This window comes from Hydra vulgaris, chromosome 09 (assembly GCF_038396675.1).
Source record: "Hydra vulgaris chromosome 09, alternate assembly HydraT2T_AEP".
NCBI lineage: Eukaryota > Metazoa > Cnidaria > Hydrozoa > Anthoathecata > Hydridae > Hydra > Hydra vulgaris.
The window spans coordinates 39,355,291-39,375,703 of NC_088928.1; the positions used below are offsets into that span (position 1 = coordinate 39,355,291).

Here is a 20,413-nt window from a genome sequence, read left to right on the forward strand (position 1 = left end):
GGCCTTCTCGGCCTTGAGGAGGTGAATAACAAAAAAACAAAAAAACAAAAAAAAAACTTATTGTATTTCACTTCTTGCATTGATGTTCTTCGATAAAACACTTTGATAAAACTCACTTCGATAAACTGTCATTATAATACTGACTGATTGACTTCCATATACTGACTTAATTACATGTCGATTTACATGTCTCTTATATAGTAAAATGAACCTGTGTGAACCTGTTCTGGAAGATTCTAGATGCTTCTTTTCGATGCTTCTGGAAGCTTCTGGATGCGCCTGGATGCTTCTGAATGTTTCTGGATGTTTCTGGATGCTACTAGATGCTTCCAGATGCTTCTTCTGGAAACTTCTGGAAGCTTCTGCATGCTTCTGGAAACTTCTGGATACTTCCTTTAATTATTAAAAAACTTCCGTGACGTTGACACGGACCAGACTTAAGAAAATAAAATAAACCAAAAAAGTTGCACTTGTTTTGTCCGCTGCAAAATGGCACTTGTCAACGAAATTCTGCCTGTGTGCTGTCACCTGTCAGCTGATTGCTCATGTTATGGCATGCTATGACTCCAGACTCGTTTTTAAGACATGTAAAATTAGGAACACTTTTTAGCATTGTTCGATGTTGGTTGCAAATGTTTTGTCCAATACTGTATATATATATATATATATATATATATATATATATATATATATATATATATATATATATATCATACTAATTTATAAAATTTCTAATTATTAAAGGTACATAAAAATTAATATCAAACTTGCCTATTTAATCAAGCTTAGTATATTCTTGGCATTCTACTTAACAACTTATTCAATTTGTTGAAGTTAACTTTATGTCTTTCACAAATAAAGCTTTGCATCTTTTGCATCATTAGGTATTATTTTTTATTATTACTTCTAACTCATCCTATAAAAGTCTGAAAAGAGAGAGATCTAGTAATTGAAGAAAATCATTCAATATGTGATCATTCTCTAACTCAGTCAAATAACTTATACAATATTTTGCAGAAATGTTTTGAATTTAAACCTTGGGTCGTTTTATTCTGAAAAAAAAGATGCCTTCTCATTAACTCAAATTTCCTATAGAATAGCATGATTTTATGAAAATATCTAAATAATATTTTTGTCATTATTTACTCTATTTTTACTATGTCACTTGTGGCATCCCAACTAAAACAGTCTCACACCTTAACACTGCATCTACCATATTTCTCAGTCGAAAACATGCATTGCTTTATTATACGTTCATCGACTTTTCTTCAGACAAATAACCTTCTCTTAAAACCAAAGATTTAAAATTTCGACACGTCGGTCCACGTTTCCATTTGTTAATGGTCCCTTTTTTAATGTAATTTTGCCCACTTTACAATGTGTGTGTGTGTGTGTGTATCCTATGCAAAGTTTGTAAGGCACAGTTTTGTTGCAATCAAAAATACAATTTTTCAAGAATAGTTTTGATTACTGTAAAGTTTTGTTAGTTTACTGTAAATTATGTTTTGTTTTTTATTATTGTAGTAAAAAAGAAAGCTGTAAATAAATGAAAAAAAAAACACTAGTGCAGATGTATCTAAAAATAGTTTTGTTCTATATAGTATGGAATAATATAATAGATAGTTTCTATATAGCAAGAAACAATTTTGAGATTTTGTATTCAGTATACTGTGTGTGGAACTTGATATGATAAATTTAAAATCTAAAATAATTCCTAAGAAGGTTAATTCACTTGTAATAATTGTTTTATTAAGTAAAGTCAACCTAAGTCAAATAATTCTATTTAAAGTTTTTTTTGTATTTACTCTAAATGTTTTTTCAAAAACAGTTTTTTACAAAAATTTCATCAAATTTAAATAAAGAACTTTTTAATAAAGTAGAATTAAATAACTTTTCTGGGCTAGTATCAACTTGAAGTCGCCTGCAAACAATATTGGATATAACTCTACACATGTGTGACTCATCGAATAAATTAATAGGTGACTCTCGAGTTAAATTCTAAATTTAATAGTATTTAAATTTAGTTAAATATTTGATTTTTACTTCAAAACTGATTGCGACAGCTCTTTTACTAAAGTGACTCATCTTTTTTTTTTCCTAGTCTATTTAGAAAAAAACAGTTCGTTGTTGGAGATAAAGCAAAATGGATGGTAATAAGTAAATATTTGAAGATTTTATTGTTTTGTATTTATAAACGATTTGATGTATAATGTATTGAAACTTTAATTGATGACATAAAATTTATATTACAAGTAAAACTATTAGATGTTGTAGGTTTGCAAAACATGCTAATATTGAAGAATTATCTAAGAGCTGGTTATTGTTCTTTGGTTGCTACAAATTGTTCTTACAAAAATTTAAAGTTGAACTAAAACTTTTTTCTCTATTGCATCTTCTGTATACTGTAAAAAATGTCTGCTGCATTTTAGTCCGGCCACTCAGCAGCTGAAACCCATGATATACGTGACATTAGATAGGTTAAAGTATAATGTTTATGGCAACACCAAAGTGTTGGTTAAAATGTTTTTATAAAAGAAACTTAACCTAGCAAGATTAACCTAATTACGACAGGCCATTAAAGCTGGATTCGGAGCGTTTAAAACAGCTAGTTGAAAATATTTCATTATTTACTTGCTTAGCATTAGTTGCTTAGCAATTGAATTTAGTTCATAATACCATAGGATACCACTTGCGCAAAATGGGAAATGATCTTAAAAGCTCAGTGTGAGAATATCATACAAAGTGAAAGCTAGTCAGCTAGATCAGCAATTGAATTCCAAATTACCTGAATAAACCGCTTGTACTTACACCACACATGTAACTATCTTGACCATGTTATCACCGGAGATGAGAAGTAAGTACTTTACGTAAACAACGCCATTAAGCACTACTAGCTAGGGCCACCGTAAACGTAAACTTTTGGTATAGTAAAATACATATTTTAATTATTTTTTATGAAAAAATATCCACAAAAAAAGAAAAAAAAAAAAAAAAAAAATATATATATATATATATATATATATATATATATATATAAATATATATATATATATAATTGTACATAAATGTGGCAAAGTTAAAATATGTGTAATTGTGGCTGTCTTCAAATGTGCATAATTGCGAAAGTGTTAAAATGTGTATACTTGTGACTGTCTTCAAATGTGAAAAAAAAGAGTTAATTCTAAATCTATTAAAAACATCTTTGTTGCTAATTTTATATTTATTTTGAGGCTTGATTGCTGTGTTGTCTTTTTTAAAAATATTTTACGTTATCCATATTGATTTTATAAGTATATTTCTTTTATTATTGGAGAATATATTACTTATTGCTTTGTTTGTAAGAGTTACCTCAATTTTTAGATTTTCAGAACAAAGAAAGTTTTCATTTAAATAGATTTTCAATAGGCAAAGATACATTATTTAAACAATAGCACTGGAGTTTGACCGAAAATGAGTATAAAATATTTTATTGACATTGCTATTGCAGATATCAACGCTAACTAAACTTTTAACTTTGATAGTTCGTTTCACAAACATCCTTAAAGTTCACCAAAAACCTACCGTTACTCCTCTGTTAGAATATCTAAACCTTCTCTTATTCGTTTTGAAATCTAGCAGTCATCACAAATTTACAACCATTATTTAAAATTTCTTTAATCAAATAGGCATAAAATCGTTTGAAAAGTTAATAAAAGGTTTGTTGAAATGCTGAACTAGTTTAGGCAGACATAGCAAATTTCTCACAATTGAAAGTTTTATATTTTTTCTAACTATCAATCAATAATGTCATTTCTCGTAAAAGTTCAGGTTTTTTTATTCTTCAAAATAGCCTAAAAAGCTAACATTGCTAATTGGGTCTTGGTGATAAATTTAATTTTATCTTTTTCTAGCCCCAGTCATGTAAATATTTGTTTTTATAAACTATAATTGTAAATCATTTTTTTATTGGCAAATTAGAAAGTAATTTAAATATACAAAATGCTGCTAAAGGAAAGTATAAATTAATTAGCTGTTATGGTTTCATTGAAAAGCAAGATCAAATTTTTTTTTAAATTTTTTGTTGGTGCAGTACAATCATTAATTAATTTTGAAGCATTATGCAAATCTGCATCTAAAATAAAATCTTTTTTATGGACTTCATAGAATATTTAAGATACTTCTCTACCTTTAACTGTTATGTCATTTTTAAATTTGAAGCCAAAAAGACCCCTTTTAATTCACCAAGCTATTTCTGATGTTTTAAAATGGTTTACAACATCATTGGATAAAAAAAACATTTTTGCAGTTGAATTAAATTGAGAGGGTATCAAATCCATTTTCATTTTCTGATAACAAATTATTAAATGCAAGAACATTACTTGCATGATTATAACACATATCATCTCGTAACACAAAAAAATCTTTTTTTTGAACAATTGTCGCTTTGATTATTGGGTTAAACAAATTTTGTTGGAAATTACCTTTCATATATACTGTTGGTAATAGACAATTTTGCTACAGCACTTGAATGTATAACTGGTATTCGACTTTACTTTTTTATTAAACGAAATCTTTTTTTTTAACGTTTTAAATATTTTTTTGAAAATGACAGAGGGCTAAGTTGTTATCCAGTTTTGTCTATTTATAAATTTGATCTATTTGGTTCTTTTTTTTATTTTCAATAAATGAAATCTTCATTTATTGAAAATAAAAAAAGTAGCGCCACATAATGTCTTGAATATTTTAAATAAAGTCAACAACACTAATTTGTTAACGATTCTTTGTTCTCACTATTACAACTTTTACTTTATATAAATTATTTATTCAAAACAACATACTAAACTGTACTTCTAATTTATTGTTGAAAATGCAAAATATAAAGTTGTATACATTAGGTAGGCCATGATGTCGTGCTGAATAAAAATGCGAGAAAAAAAATCTGTTAAAAAGAAAGTAGTGCAACCTAACCTTGTAATAGTTAAATCGTTATAAAGCGTTTGCTAACATTTTTTATAATTGTGATACAATAACTTTATAACAATAATCAATTAGTAAGCCTGGTAAACATTTTAGTTTACGGTTACGAGGTTAATTTTTCATTTTTATGATACAACATTTTCGTACGGCAGCATGGCAGACAGTAAATAATTTTCTGTAAACAACTTTTAATTCTATATTGCGATCAATAACTACAATTAAATAAATTCTATATGTAAAAAGGAGGTAAAAATCAAATTACTCGTTTAGAGATAATAATTTTTGTTAAAGAAATGAAAAAAGTTATTGACTCGCTTTTCCCACCTACTATGGATGTTGTTGAAAACAGTTAAATCTCTTTATAAAATGGTGGGAATGGGGGGAGGGGGAGGTGAAGGAAAGGAGTTTTGGTGTAATACTGATTTAAAATTAAAACAGCAAATAAATTTTTCAAGAGCCTATAAATTATTGAATATTATGCAAAATAAGACCAAATTTGACATATTTTTAACAGGATAGTTACATACTTAAAAAGTACTAAATACAGCAACAAAGGATATGCTCAATTTTTTTTAACTCTAAAAGGAACCTTGTTTTGCTTTTTATCTTACCATTTTATAATGTTATTTTTCTAACATTTAAAAACTATTAACGTTACGTGGAGCAAACAGGTGAAAACTAAACAATTGCCTAGGAAGCTAACAAACAACCTAGAACTAAATGAACAAACATTTTATTATATCACAACTTTTACAACAAGCTGCTATCTGCCTAAATAAAAAGAAAAGTAATTGATCAACTACATTTCTCATATATATTGCGGTTTCATGTATATGGGTGCGGTTTGTGAAACCAACATTTAAGAATCTTTGAAAAAAGTTACTTGAGAATCTTTGAAAAACATCTACATTGAAATATTCTGTAGAAATGGTTAGTGTATCAAAACAATTCATACTACTGATTGTGATATTGAGTGGCTTAGTTAATGTTTGTAAGTTTTTTTGTTTTTTTTTTCTTACTTTTATTGTTTTTCATTCTAATCATAAATAATTATTAATGACAACATGCCATCACGATTTGAAATGTGACCATCCAACCAATATAATAAAAAAATTAAAAACAAGATATATGACTATATTGTTATTTTTATAATTTGAATGAAAAAAAAAAAACTTTTTTGTTCCTGTAATATATCAACACATACTGAAACTTGATAACATAAACTACAATAATATCTAACTATTATTTAAATTGATGAACATCCTTACCATTTTATCTTACCATTTTATCTTACCATTTTATCTTACCATTTTATCTTACCATTTTATCTTACCATTTTATCTTACCATTTTATCTTACCATTTTATCTTACCATTTTATCTTACCATTTTATCTTACCATTTTATCTTACCATTTTATCTTACCATTTTATCTTACCATTTTATCTTACCATTTTATCTTACCATTTTATTTACCATTTTATCTTACCATTTTATCTTACCATTTTATCTTACCATTTTATCTTACTATTTTATCTTACTATTTTATCTTACCATTTTATCTTACGATTACTGAAAATTAAGCAGTAATTATTTTTGAATTAGTTGTTACTAAGTGATAATCAGTTATAGTTATTGATCTAATATTATTGGCCACATTTTCTTTGATACTTTGTTTTATCCTTTTGGTTTAAATTTTTAATTTTTATTTGTTAAATTTGATGAGTTCTTATCTAAGAAACAAAGTTTAGTTAGCGTGGCGTTGCCCCATCGTATTTATTTCTTATGGAGCCAACAGAACATTACAGCTCAGTGTATTACGCATGTTTTATTAGGTTTGGATTACGTTGGATCACTGTTAGTATGAATTGTAAAAAATTTTTTGAATAAAACATAATAAAAACGCAATAAATTATTAAAATCCAAACAAAATTGAGATAATAAAAAATACCAACACTAATGCTCAACACCACTTTTTGGAAACACCACTGCTCAATCCGTCAAGTATTAAACTACGCCTGCTATATTTCGTTTTTTGTAATGTTTTTTTTTTGTCTCGTCTTTTTATTATTATTTTTTTCATAGGTATCAATAATTATCTTTTCAAAAGCTCGTAGTATTTTGATTGTGATGCTAAAATTTTATTTTTTACATCCTTTGAAATAACAAGGTTTGTTTTGTCTAAAGAATCATAGAAGTTTAGTTTCTTTTTAATATAGGGGAAACTGGGGCTAGCCCACCCTCTACCCCCATCCTTTTCTTTTATTTTCATTTTTAAAGTTTGATGACGTAAGTTTTTTTTCAGGAAAACTTTTAGATTATTTAAAAAGATGTAAAACATTTTTGATTGCTTTGTCAAAATCGTTGTGTGTTTCATTGATCATATTTCACAAAGTGTGATGTTTGATAACTTTTTTGATAGTTCATTATTCATTACTTTAGATTTGCATTTTGTTGTGATAAGAAAACCAATGAAAATCTTTATTTTCAAGAAAAAACTTCACATTTTGTTACAGCGACTACTTTATTATCTCATTAGGTTTCTTGCATAATTTTGTTGTGAAAAATAATAAAAGACAATTCATTGACCATTTTATCTGGATAAGTTATGCTTTATCTATTAAAAAAACTCGAAATTTGACAAATAGTTTTTAACAGTATATGAATGACTAAGGTATTCAAAACATTTTACTTCCTTATTGCAATAACAACTAGAGTCATAGATCTAATAGCATAATGATTTATTTTCCTCAGGCTAACTGTCTCATAAAGAACACATTCAAATATCAGAAGAAACCAATTCAACGATAGAGCTCATAACCAATGGTCACAACCAAGAGGAAGTGTTTGAGGAGCACAGAAATTTAAATTGTGAAAAAAATAAACCGTTAGACAGGCTAACAAGCCAAAGTTACACCTATTAATGAACTTTTAGTCGCAAACCTAGTATTAACAAAGTTGGTATTTTCATTATTTTTTAGGTTTTAACACACTTTTCAGTGTTACGAAATTGCAATGTGATCAACAATATGCAATCTTTTGAAAATATGAAATCTTTTGATTATTAAAAAATTTTAAAATCTCACTCTTAAAAGTTTACGTAAATTTATGTAACTTTTTTTTAAGTTATTTAATGTAAGTTTTTTTAAAATAAAATTTTGAGAGAAAAAGAGTCTCATAAAATTCAAATGTTAAAATTATTTAAAAATAAATTTTTTAACGTCTGTATCAAATTTCATTCTTTGCATGTCAGGTGCAGATTTTAATTTGTGTATACTATTGAAAGTGATCTCATAATTTTAGCTTCAAAATTTTAAGACACCTAACTTTATTCATATCAAGTTTTTTACGACTTTGCGTTGACTAAAAAATAATCAAAAAAAAAATAATTTCAATAAAATATTTACAACTTTAATAAAAACTGTATAACTTTTACAAATACGTTACAACTTTAATAAACAGTATATAACTTTTTAGTAGAGACTTTAGCAACTTGGAATCGGCGTTTGGATATGAGTAAAAATCGTGTTGAAAAATGCGAGGAATTTTCAAAAAAAATTTCACACCATCATAAACAAAAATTTTAAATTTTTTTCGGGTAACTAAGGTTCAATTTGAGAAATATATTAAATAGTTAAAAGTCAATAACTTTTACTTTTTGTCGCTAATTATATCTTAACTGTTAAACCTCTTAAACGTTAGAGCTTGTTATAAACAAGTTTTTAAATCCAATAGACACTTTTAATTTTACTTAGAGTTTAAACCTTTTTGGAACTGGCCGTGCTGCTGTTGTCTTTAGAACTTACCTGTGTATAGCTGTTGTAAAAATCTTCTCTTCTTAAATGGCGAGTTTGCATCTTTTCCCTTTTTTATTTTTTTTCTCCTCTTTTTCTTTATTTCTTAGTCCATCTGTTCTCTTTTCTCGTCAGTTAATAACTTTAGATTTATTTTACGCAACACTAGAGAATAGTTCACTTTGATGAGAGTCAGCTTCTTAGACTTTTCAAATCTAAGTTAATTATTTTGGCACTAATTGTAGTGCCACTCTGAGAAAAAACAACCTTTCACAGCTGCTTGAAGTAGCTGGAATGAAACTTTTTCTTGACAGCTCAACCAGTAGTTGTAACTGATCCTTGTATTCTTTTCACCAACTACAACCACTGTAAGGACATTTTGTTGAGTACTTCTCAGGGCTTTTGTGCATAGCATTGTAGGAATGCAGCTTCCTTTCAAGTGCTGACTTTTGCAAGCTAAAATTAATTTAAGATTTTAAATTAACAAATATTTTTGTATTCTATTTAAAAATTTTAAAAACAATGCATTTTTTTTCTAATCAACTATTAAGCTTGTTCTGATTTGTACATTCTCCCCAACAGTTTGGCACGCTTCTAAACCCAGTGGGTCATCTGCTAGTTCTTCCTCGGTTAGACTTAAAGTTTTATTGTAAGTTTTATGTCAATTAGCTTGGGTGTTTCTAAATCAGTTTTTGCATCACATTATCAAAAACTCCCAATTTTTTGAGAGACCTCGATGTGCTTATAGAATAAATTCCCCAAGAAAATGGGGAAGATACTCCCGCCAAAATCACAAAACCTTATTGAATCACTAATTTGTGCCAGAAGCACTTTGAAGAATTGCTTGACCACACTAATTTCATAACTTTAAGATCATTGTCCCCCATTTTGTAAAACAACTGTCAAGGTTGAAGATGTAGTTTAAACAAGAATAAATGACCATTTAAGTCATTCTCTAACTCTGATCTGGAGCCCCGCATTAATGCATTGTAATAAATTAAAACCATAAATGAGCAGCTAACAATTAAAACAACAAATTTATCGCAATCTATTATCCTACAATCTTTTTTACTATAAAATTATCGCATACAATCTTTTTTACTATAAAATTTTCGCATACAATCTTTTTTACCATAAAATTATCGCATACAATCTTTTTTACCATAAAATTATCGCATACAATCTTTTTTACCATAAAATTATCGCATACAATCTTTTTTACCATAAAATTATCGCATACAATCTTTTTTACCATAAAATTATCGCATACAATCTTTTTTACCATAAAATTATCGCATACAATCTTTTTTACCATAAAATTATCGCATACAATCTTTTTTACTATAAAATTATCGCATACAATCTTTTTTACTATAAAATTTTCGCATACAATCTTTTTTACCATAAAAATAAAAGGAATTTTTCGAGAAATAATTCTTTTTTAAAAGAACCATGAGACTTCTCTAAAAATGTCACCGTTTCGAAAACACCCAATAGATTTCGAGAAAAAGAGAAAAAAGTTTTACTTTTTTGATAACAAAAACTAAATTATTCTCGTTTACATTTTTTTTGAAATTTGTTGTTGATTTCTCAAAATTTTTGGCTAACTAGATGTTCTTTGCAACAAACGCCGGTCCTCATTGACAAGAAGACATTCCGTTAGTTTAAAATTTTAAATTAAATGTATTTTTGAATAATAATTAACGAAGTCAACTGGCAAAATTAACAGAGGAGATAAAGCAAGTGTTTATGTGAAAATTTTTTTTTAGGGTGTGGACATAAATTTTCTTGTGGATATACAAACTATCAAGGAAGTCGAGTTATAAGCGGTGTAGATGCCAAAAATGGAGCTTGGCCGTGGCAGGTATTGTTATCGTACAATGAAAGTCCGTTTTGTGGTGGAGCAATAATTAATCCATTATGGATTGTTACTGCTTCTCATTGCTTAATAAGATCAGAACCCTTAGAAGTTAAAAACCTAGATGTCGTGTAAGTGCTTAAACTACTGTAGAAAATAAAAAAAGAAAAAAACTTATTTTTTATGAAATAGATAGCATGAATCAAGTTTTTTAAATGTGGTCATGTAACAAAAAAATTTAAAACTTTAAAGTGTAATATTTTTGAATTGTAGTTTAAATTTTAGGCATTAGCCCAGCCCATGTAAGCAAAATAATAAAATAGGTAATACATTGGAGTCTCTCTAAAACTGTCCGCCTAATATAGATGACCGATTGGCCGGGTCAGTTTTTTTGTTATAAGTAGCAGCAGATTGTGTGGGACTAATATAGATGACCGATTGGCCGGGTCAGTTTTTTGTTATAAGTAGCAGCAGATTGTGTGGGACTAATATAGATGACCGATTGGCCGGGTCAGTTTTTTGTTATAAGTAGCAGCAGATTGTGTGGGACTAATATAGATGACCGATTGGCCGGGTCAGTTTTTTGTTATAAGTAGCAGCAGATTGTGTGGGACTAATATAGATGACCGATTGGCCGGGTCAGTTTTTTGTTATAAGTAGCAGCAGATTGTGTTGGACTGTATGCATATAACAGGTATAGCAAATTTTGAGGTTTGAAAAGTTTTATTTTGTAAAAGTTGGATTATAGAAGTTGCTAAAACCTCTGACGTTGTAAAAGTTAGATTATGAAAGAAGGACTTTTATTAAAAATGTATATACAATTTGGTAGTAATGGCTTAGCTCAAGTGCCAGAAAGTTTTATTAAAACATAGCCTATGGATATATTCTTAAAGTTTTACCATTTTTAAGAAGATATGCACCCAATGAAACTAATGCTATAATTTTAATAAACCTATTTCAAAAAAAAAAATTGTCAAAATCTTCGCATAACTGTCTCATTGTGCTTTCTAATAGAAGTTAGATATTTGGACTCAACGAAGTTTGTTTCAAGTTTGTGACGCTTTTTTCTCTTTCTTTTTTTCTTTACTAAAAATTCTTTTTATATCATTTATTAAATGTGGTATATTGACTTCTGAAAAGTTTTAACTTTTCAAGCATAATTGAAACATTTTTTAAAGCAAAATAGCAACAATTGTTTTGCAACTACTCGATAACTTGTAATTTTAAGCTGTAATTGCTCCTTCTGTAAAAATATTGACAACCCAGTGGGTAAGGAGCCTTTTATAACGTTCTTTGGACGTTTTTATTAGATTTAAATCTAATTAAAAAAATTCCGCAGAACGTTTAAAAAACGTACCGTGCCCACTGGGAATGAAGTAATTTTGATTAAAAATCTTGACTTAATGAAATAACTTTGATTAATGAAGTAATTAGATTTATCTAACTTATAACTTTTCTTAATACAAAACAATATTTCTAATGCAATCCTTATCATGTCTTTCTTTAAATTTGTATGTGCATCAAACTGTGTTTGCTTGTTTTATACATCCTCATCTTTATACATATTTATAAAAGTTGTGTTTTAAAAGTTTTTTTTAATTATCAAACTACCCTAGTAAATTTATGCTATCACTCTTGGATCTCACACTTGCATTGGTACATTAAAAGTACTTATGTATTTTGCTCTTTCTGCTCGTAACAATTAGAAAAACATATATAAAGCATGTTGTTAAAAACTTTTATTTAGAATTTAATTATTATTTCTTTTAAGTTATTTAAACTTGATGCTTTTTTAATCTGCATTCTTTTATGAAAACTGCTAATATATATATATATATATATATATATATATATATATATATATATATATATATATATATATATATATATATATATATATATATATATATATATATATATATATATATATATAAACTGCTTCAAAAAAGCAAAATGTTAAGTTTTGATTGTAAATGTTTCCTATTCGGCAACATTCATGATTAGAAATTGACTTTTGCCTTTAACGTCTTTATTTTTATGTATTATTATGTAATATTTAACAAGGTTACTTTTTATGTGAAATACGTCGGGATTCCTTCATATTTAACATCATTGCAATAATCTGCCATACTTTTGTTTATACTTTCACGCCACAAAAACAAGCTTTCTAATAAAAAATGCAAATAACTAATACTTTAGACATCATAGAAGATTAAGGATTTGAAAATAAGCTGAGCGTGATAAATCCTGTAATTTTTAAAGAGCGTCAAATGACACTTTTTTAGATGGCTATGGGTTGGCTCAGGAGCAATTATAAAAATATGTGTGGAGGTGAGACCTCCCCCCCTCCCCAAAGAACGTTATTTTTTACTCATACTCGGTTTTTTAAGGAATATAATCGGCTAGTTGGTATTTGACACATTTCAGTCGGCAGTTATTAAGGGTTGTCCCCCTCATTTTATTGCAAGAATTGCCCCGAGGTTGGTCAGCCTTTTTTCTAACTGCATAAGTAATTGTTGTTTTAATTTTTGTAACTTGTACTTGTTTTCCTTACTTAACAAACCCTTTGACTGGCTTTAAAAAAAATGTATATATGACAATATTTTAAATATTTTTTGATGAGAAGCCTTCAATTAATTTGTTTGTCCTCACCATCAAGAAATTTATTATTTTTTAAAACATGCTCCTGGTCATTAACAGAAAAACAAGACAGTAAAAAGTTTGTAGCACACTGAAATGTTTTTATACTCAATTTAAGCATCTAAGTTTGTAAGCAAACATTGAAATATTTGCATTTGTTATTGTGTTGAAAGAACGAATAGTGGTGCATATTTCTAAAAATTTGGGTAAAATGTTTCATCAGTTTTTAAAAAATTACTCTCTGCCTCAAAGAGGTATGTCCTTTTTACAGTGTTATCTTTAAGAAGATTTCACTGTATACCGAATGATCTTTAGAATCATTTTAAGAAGAAGATACAACTTTTCTTATTGCCAAGCCCCAAGACTTTGTAAAAAACCCGTATAAATATACATATTGATAGAAATCTTAATAAAATGATAATGAGGCTTTCCTTTTTAAAAAATAAAATAATAAGAAATAAATAAACAGTTGAATAACAATAAAATAAATATCTAAATAAAAAGTAAGAAGATTAAAAAAATAAACCATTAAACTCTTACGTTTTATTGTTCCATTTTTTAAGAAGGGTAAAAAAAAAAGTTGATTAAAATCAGTTAAATTTATGACAAAATACAAAACACTAATAGAGAAACAATATTAGACTAGGATAATAATAATTAAATTACTTTGAAAAAATAATTTTTATCAGTACCACCCAGATAAGCTCAGGAAAAGCCATGCAGCCCTTCGCTAATTTGGAACATTTTGTTCGGTTTTGTTTCGAAATCGCTCAGAATTTCAAGGGTTTTAAGTTTTTGAGTGTTAATTATTTTACGTACTTTTATCCTCTAATAAAGTTTGAAAATCCTGTCGCCGCAAAAAACGTTTGTGCTGAATAAATATGTGCTGTTTGAGCATCTGTTTAAGTATCTATGCTGGCTGAATAAATATGTGCTGTTTGAGTATCTGTTTAATCTACGCTGGTTTATTTTGAGTAGCTAGTTAAAAATGTAATACTGTGATGTAATAAGTGTAACACTTTTATTAACTTTGAATGTAAAAATTAGGAGATGTAAAATGTTCAGTTGGTCACCAACTAAATAATTATCATCGTTTAATTTTCGGTATTAAGTATGTTTATTTTTACAAATAATTATTGGGAGTGTGACAAACGACTGATGGATGTCGCCCGGACAACGCATGCCTACTGGGAAAGGAGAAAAATAACATTTTAAAACAAACTTGATTTAATACGAGCTTTCCTTTATAAAGTAAACCAATATTTCTTGAGATTTTTTTTTTCAAGATAATGTATATAATATAATATAAAAAACCAAACTTAAAAACTTTGCTGTGCAAAGTATATAAGTTTGGTTTTTATATATTATATTAGTTTATTTTTTATTTGCTAAACACTGATAAAATGATTTTCCCGTTTGAGGTCATTAGATATTATAACACCTAAATCTCTTTCAGTTTTTGTCTTTTGTAAAATATGATTTTTTAACTTGTAGTTATGATCTGTCCAAACGACATTTACGTCAAGGAATACACCTATAAATTTTAACGAGTGTTCTTTGTTTATAGCATGGCTGCCAATACAAAGTATTGGAAGTTTTAACGGAATTTTATTGCATCATTGCAAACAATGAAAAAAAGTGTGTTTTTTTAGGTAAGTTAGTTGAAATTTATTTGCACTAAACTTTTCTGTAAATTTTAGAAGTTCCAATTTAACTGAATTAAACAATATTTTTATATCATAATGAGTATAAAACAAAATTGCATCATCAGCAAATTAAATGGCGTTTAATAAGTTACAAGATTTGCTTAAATCATTAACATAAATTAAAAACGGTACTAAAATTGATCCTTTGGGTCCCCCCCAGGTTATACTCATATTTTCAGTTTCTCCGCAACTGAAATAACTATATTGCTTTTTATTTGATAAATAGCTTTAAAACCATTTAATATTTGAAGGTGAAACTTTTTTCCTATAGTCAAGTCTCGATATCTCGAACACAAAGGAGACCGGGAAAAAAGTTCGAGATATTGAGAGTTCAAGATATCAAAAAAGAGGTTGAAAATAAATAAAATTGCCCGACTTTCATTAAAACAAACAATTTTTGTGACAAAAATTATTAACGACAAAAACTACAACTTTTAGAAATAAATCTGTTATCTGATATTGCTTTAAATATCCATCTTTTCCATCTTCATTAAATCCTCTAGTTTAAGTATTTTACCAGCTCTTTCCAAACTTTTGAAAATGATTCTATATAAGCTGATTTTTTTAATTTATGTAGCCTAGGTTAGACATTCTTTTGTGTGGTTTTTGTAGAGGTTATAGCATTCAGGATGGACTTTTTGTTTTACTCGATAAGTATTATGAATGTCTTGGATGCCTATGGTTTCTTTAACAAAAGTCTTAAACTTCTTTTATCTTATATTAGACGTCTTAAACAAAGGGGAAGAATAGGATCATCTTTTTCTAATCCAGTGGATATTTCATCGGTAGTGTCTCAAAGTTCCATCCTTGGCCCTATTTGCAATAATAAAGTTTTACTTATTCAAGTTACCCAACTGTGCGATTTTGCTGATAATAATATTCTTTATGTTTGTAATTACATCATAGAGAAAGTTATTTTTCGTTTGCAAAATGAAGCAACTAATATATTATCTGGTTTAGGTCTAACTCGATAGTCAAGTAATAGATTAATTTCAATTTATTTTTGTTGATATAAAAACACAAAAAAATCCCTAAAAATAAGTAATATAAGAGTTTTTGCTTTTGATAAAAGAAAAAAAAAAGCTTAGACTTATGATTAATAAGGATCTAAAGTTTGGGGTTACTTATTAGATATTTATGCAGTAAAGCCAATATTAAATGTTTCCATCCGTCACGCAATGGAAATTATTGTTTTGATTAATCTCAGAACGAATCTTTAAGTTTTGATAGTCAAAGAACTCACTTTAGAAATTTGCATGTTCTTATGTTTATCTTTAACTTATCTACTATCAAATTAAAAAGTATATATTATATTTTATTTTTATAACATTATACAAATTAATTTAATATATATATATATATATATATATATATATATATGTATATATATATATATATATATATATATATATATATATTATATATATATATATATATACATATATATATATATATATATATATATATATATATATATATATATATATATATATATATATATATATATATATATATATATATATATATATATATTTAAACAACTTTAAAAAGTATTCTACACAATAGAGTGCTCAATGTTCTTAAAAGAACAGAGCAATTATATATTAGTAGAAAATCACTTAATTAATTTTTTTTCCATTTGACACTGTGTTTCATCAACAAAGATTTCTGATGAATCTTTGTTGATGTAACACAGTGTCAAATGGAAAAAAAATTAGTTAAGTGATTTTCTACTAATATATATATATATATATATATATATATATATATATATATATATATATATATATATATATATATATATATATATATATATATATATATGTATATATATATATATATATATATATATATATATGTATATATATATATATATATATATATATATATATATATATATATATATATATATATATATATATATATATATATATATATATATATGTATGTATATATGTATATATAACTCTTCCTAATGATCCAGCAAGGGTGAAACTTCAAGTTGAAGAAAAAAGTTACTTAACTGTTTTTTACTAATTTATTATTGCTCTGTTCTTTAAGAGCATTGAGCACTCTATTTGTAAAATACACTAACATAATTTACATCTATATATATATATATATATATATATATATATATATATATATATATATATATATATATATATATATATATATATATATATATATATATATATATATATATATATATATATATATATATATATATATATATATATATATATATATATATATATATATATATATATATATACATATATATATATATATATATATATATATATATATATATATATAATATATATATATATATAAATATATATATATATGTATATGTATATACATATATATATATATATATAATATAATTTTTTTAATATATACTTATAATTACATAAAATAGCGTATATAAATTTTTATATAATTATTCTTATAAAACTTATATATTTTTATATTCTCAGAAAAATAATAAGTATTTATTAAAAATTTGGCGCCTTCGAAGTCTTGGCGCCTGGGTGAAATTCATCCATTGTACCCGCTTTTAACTATATATATATAAACATATATATATATATATATATATATATATATATATATATATATATATATATATATATATATATATATATATATATATATATATATATATATATTTATATATATATATATATATATATATATATATATATATATATATATTATATATATATATATATATATATATATATATATATATATATATATATATATATATATTTATAGTTATAAAGCTTAAGTTTAATTTTTTTAGGGTTGGTGCAACAAATTTTTTACAGTTAGAACCATCTCGTAATGTTTATCGAATTGCGAAAGCAATTAGACATCCAGTGTTTTCAATGTCGCATTTAAAAAACGATATCGCACTCTTAAAACTGCAGAAGCCACTTCTGTTTAGCAACTATATTCGCCCTGTGTGTTTACCATCATTGCCACCTCATACTAAATCTAAATGCTTTGTTACAGGTAAAACTAGAAAAACTATAATTTTTTTTCAAAAATCTGTTTCAGCTATTTTTAATATTTTTTAATTTTAAAATAACGCTTTTTATCTTAAATCAGATAATTTTATTTTAATATACTTTACTTCGTATTTGAAGGTTATTAAATTTTTTTTTAATGAACGTAGTATTGCAAGAGTTCAGTTGCATCAAATAAAGTTGTTTGCATTTTTTAGGATGCAAGAATTATATATTAAAATAAAAAACTATGTTTAAATATGTATTATGATAAAAATATTTAAATCAAAACAGCAATACTTTAAAAAAAAGATTATATGTTGTGTGTTAAAAGTTTTTTGCAAAAGAAAGCTTTCCCAATTTAAAGTAATTAATCAAAATAAATTTTTTAAACTGTTTTTGCAGTTTTCAAGTACTTTAAGTTTTAAATTAAAAAACAATATTTTAAAGGTTGGGGTCGAAAGAGTCGAGATTATAATTCGACAATGTTTCCGATTCTGCAACAAGCTGAAATGCCTATAGTTAACCGAAATGTGTGTTCCATTGCAATGAAGGTAAGTCAAACTTGATGGTATCTGTTTAAGATATTTAATAAGTATGATTGTATCATTATTGTATGTAAATGTATCATTAATACTTTCTTATAGCGTCATGCTACGTACAACATCACTTCAACAAGTTTGTGTGCTGGATACGGAAATGCAACTCAAAGTGCTTGTCATGGAGACAGTGGTGGCCCATTTGTTTGTTACCAAAATGATCGGTGGGAATTGCAAGGAGTAGTAAGTTGGGGATCTGAAAACTGCAGTGAATTGCGTGACCAGTACTCAATTTTTGCTAACCTTTTTAAATTGAAAGACTGGGTTTTGAAGACAATATCAAAGAACTAGTTTTTTCTTTTTTTTTTACATTTAAGTTTTTAAATTAAATAAATTATAAGCTTTAAGTAATTAATAGTAATTCATAATAAATGATAATTGCATTAATTATGATACTGTTTTTTCAAAAGAATTTTTTTTTGTGTATGTTGTCTGTTGTAAAAAAATGCAATCTTTTCATAAGGTACTATTTTATATTTCAAAACATGTAATAAATGTTCTTTAATTTGTTCAAAACACGTAATAAATGGTCTTTAATTTGTTAAAACTTTAACTTTATTATTAAACAAATTTTTTTAAAGTGTGGTTCTGCAAAATACCTAAAATGCTGAAACTCCATATAACTTGTTTAAAATGTTGTATACAATGTTAACCGAATATATATTAAATAAAACGTTCGCCATTTTTACGTTTTTTTGTTTGCCTCGCTTTATTACTTTCAATATAACTAAATGTTTTGCGTTTAAAGACTTAAATAGAATTTCACTATAACTATAGTAAACTTTTTATAATGTTCAGAATCTTCAGAATGTTCCAGAACTTACAGTAGCTTGTTTTGACTGTGCAGTTGCATGGTTTTGCTTTATTCATTTATTTTTTCATGACGTAAAACGTAGCGATTGCGTACATTTTTTATAGATTTCACATTTGACATATAACTATAGATAACCTTAACAATATTTCAATTAAAAATTTTAAGTAGCCTGTGTTCTACTAGAAAATACAAGTCAACTATAGCTAAGAAACGATTTTCTTCTTTTGTTTAGACATTTTTCTGAACATTTTTTCAATATTATTTCTGAGGTTGTGTCATATATTCCTGGGTTTGCAATGTTTATTTTGAATTTAGTTTTTTTGAGGTTGGTTGGTAAGTTTTGAGTTGCATCCTAATTTTTGTTAAAAAAGTATATTTAAAGGCGGAGCCAAATTAAAAACATGACAGATGATTTTAATTCAGTAACGCGGAGGATTCATTGTATAATGTTAGGCGGGTGGTTTAAATCAGAACAAACATGTTTTAGTTGTCTTATCAGGTTTACAAAATTATTAAAAATAAACGTTGCTCAGATTTAATTTAGAAGATTTTTGACAACGTTACAATAAACGCAGACGAGTAGGTTACTTCTAAAAGTACGTGATAATCTTGTTTAATTTTCTTCATTTCGGAATTTTAGAAATTTCAAGCCCATTACAATAAAAGTCAAAATTGTCTTTGTTGTAATGCAAAAAAAAGCTGAAACAAAAAAAAAACCTACTAACTTAAAAAGTTTAAATTCATCACCATTAAATGACCCCATTGTAACACCAAACAGTTTTTTATCCAAGCATCGATGATTTTAAAAATTAAAATTTTTTAATTATTATTTTTGGTAACGCATTGATTGGTAAAATCGATTACATTGCTAAGAGTGTTTTTATTAATGGATGGGTAAGAATCATTTATGTTAAAAACTAAAAATTTTGTAAAGGTGCTTATTGTTTGCAATCCATTAAGCATTGGATGTTTTTGCCATTGGTTCATACCAATGTTTATTTTTTAGTTTATGATTAATTTTAGGTAATTC

The 20,413-nt window shown here is 26.3% G+C and overlaps 1 protein-coding gene across 1 annotated transcript; it reads left to right on the forward strand.

Annotated features, from left to right (window-relative positions):
- Positions 1-5,757: 5,757 nt before the first annotated feature.
- Positions 5,758-18,956, forward strand: LOC100213885 (chymotrypsinogen B). Its single transcript, XM_065805661.1, has 5 exons — positions 5,758-5,947; positions 10,519-10,738; positions 17,766-17,977; positions 18,421-18,524; positions 18,618-18,956. The coding sequence occupies exons 1-5, from the start codon at positions 5,884-5,886 to the stop codon at positions 18,858-18,860; spliced, it is 843 nt and encodes a 280-aa protein (XP_065661733.1). The 5' UTR covers positions 5,758-5,883; the 3' UTR covers positions 18,861-18,956.
- Positions 18,957-20,413: the final 1,457 nt, after the last annotated feature.